General features: G+C 42.3%; 1 protein-coding gene across 1 annotated transcript; it reads right to left on the reverse strand.

Annotated features, from left to right (window-relative positions):
• Positions 1 to 1,177: 1,177 nt before the first annotated feature.
• On the reverse strand, positions 1,178 to 3,480 carry LOC103716271 (uncharacterized). The gene is made up of 4 exons (XM_008804206.4): positions 3,191 to 3,480; positions 2,993 to 3,105; positions 1,701 to 2,760; positions 1,178 to 1,622 (listed from the first exon to the last, which is right to left on the reverse strand). The coding sequence occupies exons 1-4, from the start codon at positions 3,272 to 3,274 to the stop codon at positions 1,545 to 1,547; spliced, it is 1,335 nt and encodes a 444-aa protein (XP_008802428.4). The 5' UTR covers positions 3,275 to 3,480; the 3' UTR covers positions 1,178 to 1,544.
• Positions 3,481 to 4,056: the final 576 nt, after the last annotated feature.

Here is a 4,056-nt window from a genome sequence, read left to right on the forward strand (position 1 = left end):
CTTTGAAATTGTTCAGTTGATAAATTATAAACCTCGACGTATTGAGATTATATTGTTACGGAAATACGGCACAACTAGAACGATGCATTGATGCCTATGGCTGTTTGGACATATTCCTCTTTGTTGTAGAGGATCACCTTTGGTATTTTAGCTTCTGTCTTTACCTTCTTTTTTTCTTTCTTTCTTTCTTTTTAGATTTGGATGGAGAGAATAATTTCTTGCGAAAATTGCCTGTCATGTCTTCTTTGTTTTAACAAGGAGAACTAGGGAATTGATTGTCTTAAAAGCTCCACATATCAGGAGAGGGTCGAGTGAGGCCAACTCTGGTTTATGTAGTTAATCATGATTCTAATGGGCATGACCCTTGGTAAAATTGTCTCCAATTTATCAGTTGCATCAATAGAAAAGGAATATGTGCAGCTGTGGAAACAATTCAGAACTTTAAGATGATCGACCTACACCAATGACTCTCTTGTTATATAGTCACATGATTTGTTGATCATATATCACCTGATCTAGGAGTTGGCTAAGATCGATCAAGTTAAATTCCTGATATTGCAGAAAGTTCTGCATCAATGTTCTTTACCTTGATCCTACTTGATTCGTTCTCTCTCTCATACACTAAATGATAATAAGACTCGAAGAATTGCTCCATAGAGAGAACCAAACATATCACATTCAAGTGGCATACGGTTTAGCTTTGAATGCCAAGAGAAACTGCAAATTTTGCCATCCTTCTTTACAGGGAGCGGTTTAGGTCCAACGCTCATCGGAGCGGAGCAGCAGGTCGTCCAATGCAGCGATGCATGATTATCGAACTTCAAGATTTGTGATATCAGGGAGTGCCCCAACACTGCATCACAGCCTGCACCAGCATGGATCATGATGGTGATCCAACTCTCCAGAGCTGCACCGGAAGCATTGGTTTATACATTCCTTTTAATCTTGACTTTAGGGATAATTTTTTTCACTATTTTTTTTCGAGAACCGCCTAAGATTCCGACTAAAACTAAAAACCTGCTGGTCCGATAAGCACCTAAACCTCTCCCCCCAATTTTCCAATACTGAAATTACATATACTAAAAATTCGACTTCTTGCTCCACTTGTTACATACTTTTATGTATACCATCTATCAAGAATAGTTCATTACAAATCTTGTCTCTGAATAGGAAAAAATAAAATCAACTGGTACATATCTCAACACTGCGCTTGATTTCAGTTATTGTTTGCTTCTCACACAGACATGAATGAAGACACAACACCTTATTGACAGTACAAAGCGACATCATAACCCATCAGATGGTGATAGAAGATACAGTAGAACAGTTGGATTCACACTGAACTTGGACTGAAAGGATGATCCAGACAAGCTTTAGGGACAACTTTGCTCAGTGTAATTCGAAAAGTGGAAAGTATCAGGCCACATGATGATGAGGAAAAAGGAAACAACTTTGGTAATCACACAACAATTCAACTGGTAATCACACAACAATTCAACTCACATATCAGAATCCACCAAGAGCACAGCCACTTGGGCAAGAGCTTAAGCTGCAGCACCTTTGTTGAGAGCTCTTTCCAGCCTTACCTCAAAAGGAGTAGCGTGCCAGTTCACTCTCTTGTCCTGCATTAGTACATATAAAAAAAAGGTTAGCACTCGCCAGTCATATTTAAAACTAATGTTCTCTGCTACTTGACATACCTCCTTGTATTTGCTTGTGGTATTTGGAATCCCTTTGATCTCCGAACCAGATTGACAAGAAGAACCTGAATCACTTCTCTGGTTTATACAGCTCCAGTAACTACCAACAGTACCCACAATGGGGATTTCATCAGGACTCCTGCTCGGGGACCTTCTCGGCGACGATGTCACTGATGATTGTTTCAGATCTTCAACAGTTAAGGCACCTAAAATAGGTCGATCCTCTCGACTGACCGATGAGTTGGAGAAATGAGAATTGCTTTTCTGGGGGTCTTCCTTGGTTGAATAATCCGACGAGACCAGCCAGTTAGAAAGGCTAGCATCCACTGCAACATCCTGTTTGGCAGGGCAATTAGGACTTGGATTTGAACTAGCAAGCTTTTCGAACTTCTCGATCTTAAATGTAGACTCAGGAGTGAAAGTCATCTTGTTCTCTATGACTGAATTGATATTTTCCTTCTTCGGATTCTTCATTGGAGCTGCGCGCACCTTAACTTCCTTCCACTGAGTGAGATTTTCTACAGGATTCAGCACAGAATGGACATATTGGCTCCTGTCGCGTGCAGTACCTATGGCCAAAAGGGATGGCTGTCTATCAGGGGAAGAGACGCTCTTGGGTTTTGGACTGTTAACTTCCTGAATACACTGATGTTCTTTCTCCATCGGTAGCGAAAAAAAAGAATCATAAGACTCTTCCTCATTTCCCTCTATGATGACAGCACCATCTTCCTCATCTAAATCAGAGTCCTCATAATCCTCCTCCTCCTCGAAGTCTTCTTCTTCATCACCGTAGCCAATATCATCACCATCATCATCATCATCGCTACTTCCGCAATTTTGATACCTATGCTTTGAGGGGAAAGCAGCTCCCGACTTTGGAATAGATTTATCATCACCTTCCTCAGTCTTCCTTCCTTCTCCTGTCGCTTCATCCTCTTTGTTATCCTCCGATGAATGCCCTGGATCTTCATCGACTAAGACCTCTGCATATGTTCTTACGTTCAAATCAAATGTTACTTTCTTCTTGCTGCTGCTAAAGCTCCCCTGTTCATAATTATCTCTGCAAATATAGAAGACAAATACTGAATCCTAGCTCGAACTGAAAGAGCCAAAAAGATCAAAGCAATATAGAGGTATTAAGTAACAAACTAGCAAGAATATAGAATGTGGTAGCCAGAAGCCCGCAAGTCTCACAGTCCAAAGCCTTAAATTAATCGAGAATAGTACCGATGAGGTGTAAACATTAGTAAATTTCAAAAGAAGGGTTCAAATGAACAAGGAATTAAAAATACCTCAGCTCCGAAGTTGAATCTAACACTGCTTCTGAGACAGGTTTCTTTGGAGGACTCGGTGTGAGTTGCTTCGGAGTAGGACTCCGTCGCAGAGGCTTGTAACTCTCGCATACCTAAGAAGAGCATAGTAAGTATGAAGGATCGAGATTATATAAGATGAAGCGAAAACAAGTGGTTAAAGCTCTGAATCAAACCTACCCGATCTACTGATAGCGTTTTATTTCCTGGTCTTCGTCTCTTTCGATCCTTGGCACCCCCAAAGCAGGCAAGAAAGCACCCCATAAGCAAGGAAACCAACCCCTTTGCCCTCTATTTGGATCGGTTTGGAGAGAGCCAAGGTGCCTCCTCTAGAGCTTCCTCATGGGAGGAAAAGGGAGGATCGGATTAAAGAGAAAGGGAGAAGGAATCGGAGAAGAGAGGAAGAAAGCTTCGGAGGTTTCCTTGGAGGAATAGGAGAGAGATCAAGATTTAAAAGTGGACGACGAAACGGTCACCAAAGTCCTGATGGACTTTTTTGAGCTTGGCGAATATGACCGTTGGAGGAGCCATGATGAGGGGGGCGCCTTCTCTTCTAAATAACAGTTAACCTGTGTATACGCAGACCGTTCACCATCCTATAGAAATATGCCACGTGGACGTTGGAATTTATATGCGTCTAGAGTTATAGTTCGGGGTACGTTTTGGGGGTTTGGATTGAGTGGGGAAGGTTGTGGATATTGCGATCCAGCTGTCTTAAATGGTGCCTACGTGCCGGCGCGGCCCGTTCGGTCGGTCCAGCACAGCATCCGAGGACGTGTCAACTTGTGGCTGGTCCAAAGGTGGGCGCCACTGTCTTTCGGGCCAATGGGGGATTGCCAAGTGTGGAAAGGGGGGACCGGGTAGCCTATTGCCCGGCTCTATTGCCCGACCCACCATACTCCGTAGCAGACGACTGTATTGCTTCTAATGGTTTATTCTCTCTCGCCTCTTTTTTCTGATATTCAAATATCCAATTATTTTGCAAATTTTTAACATATTTCGATGCATCTGTAATTCAATCTAGAAATCTCTATGTTACGTATGAG

Source organism: Phoenix dactylifera, chromosome 3 (assembly GCF_051530095.1).
Source record: "Phoenix dactylifera cultivar Ajwa chromosome 3, Ajwa_hap1_PhDact_Kaust_v1.1, whole genome shotgun sequence".
Lineage (NCBI taxonomy): Eukaryota > Viridiplantae > Streptophyta > Magnoliopsida > Arecales > Arecaceae > Phoenix > Phoenix dactylifera.

Coding starts and splice junctions, on each gene's coding strand:
- LOC103716271 (XM_008804206.4), bottom strand. CDS start 3,274: ATGGGGTGCTTTCTTGCCTGCTTTGGGGGTGCCAAGGATCGAAAGAGA. Junction 2,761..2,992: donor GATTCAACTTCGGAGCTGAG/GTATTTTTAATT, acceptor CTATATTTGCAG/AGATAATTATGAACAGGGGA. Junction 1,623..1,700: donor CCACAAGCAAATACAAGGAG/GTATGTCAAGTA, acceptor GTACTAATGCAG/GACAAGAGAGTGAACTGGCA.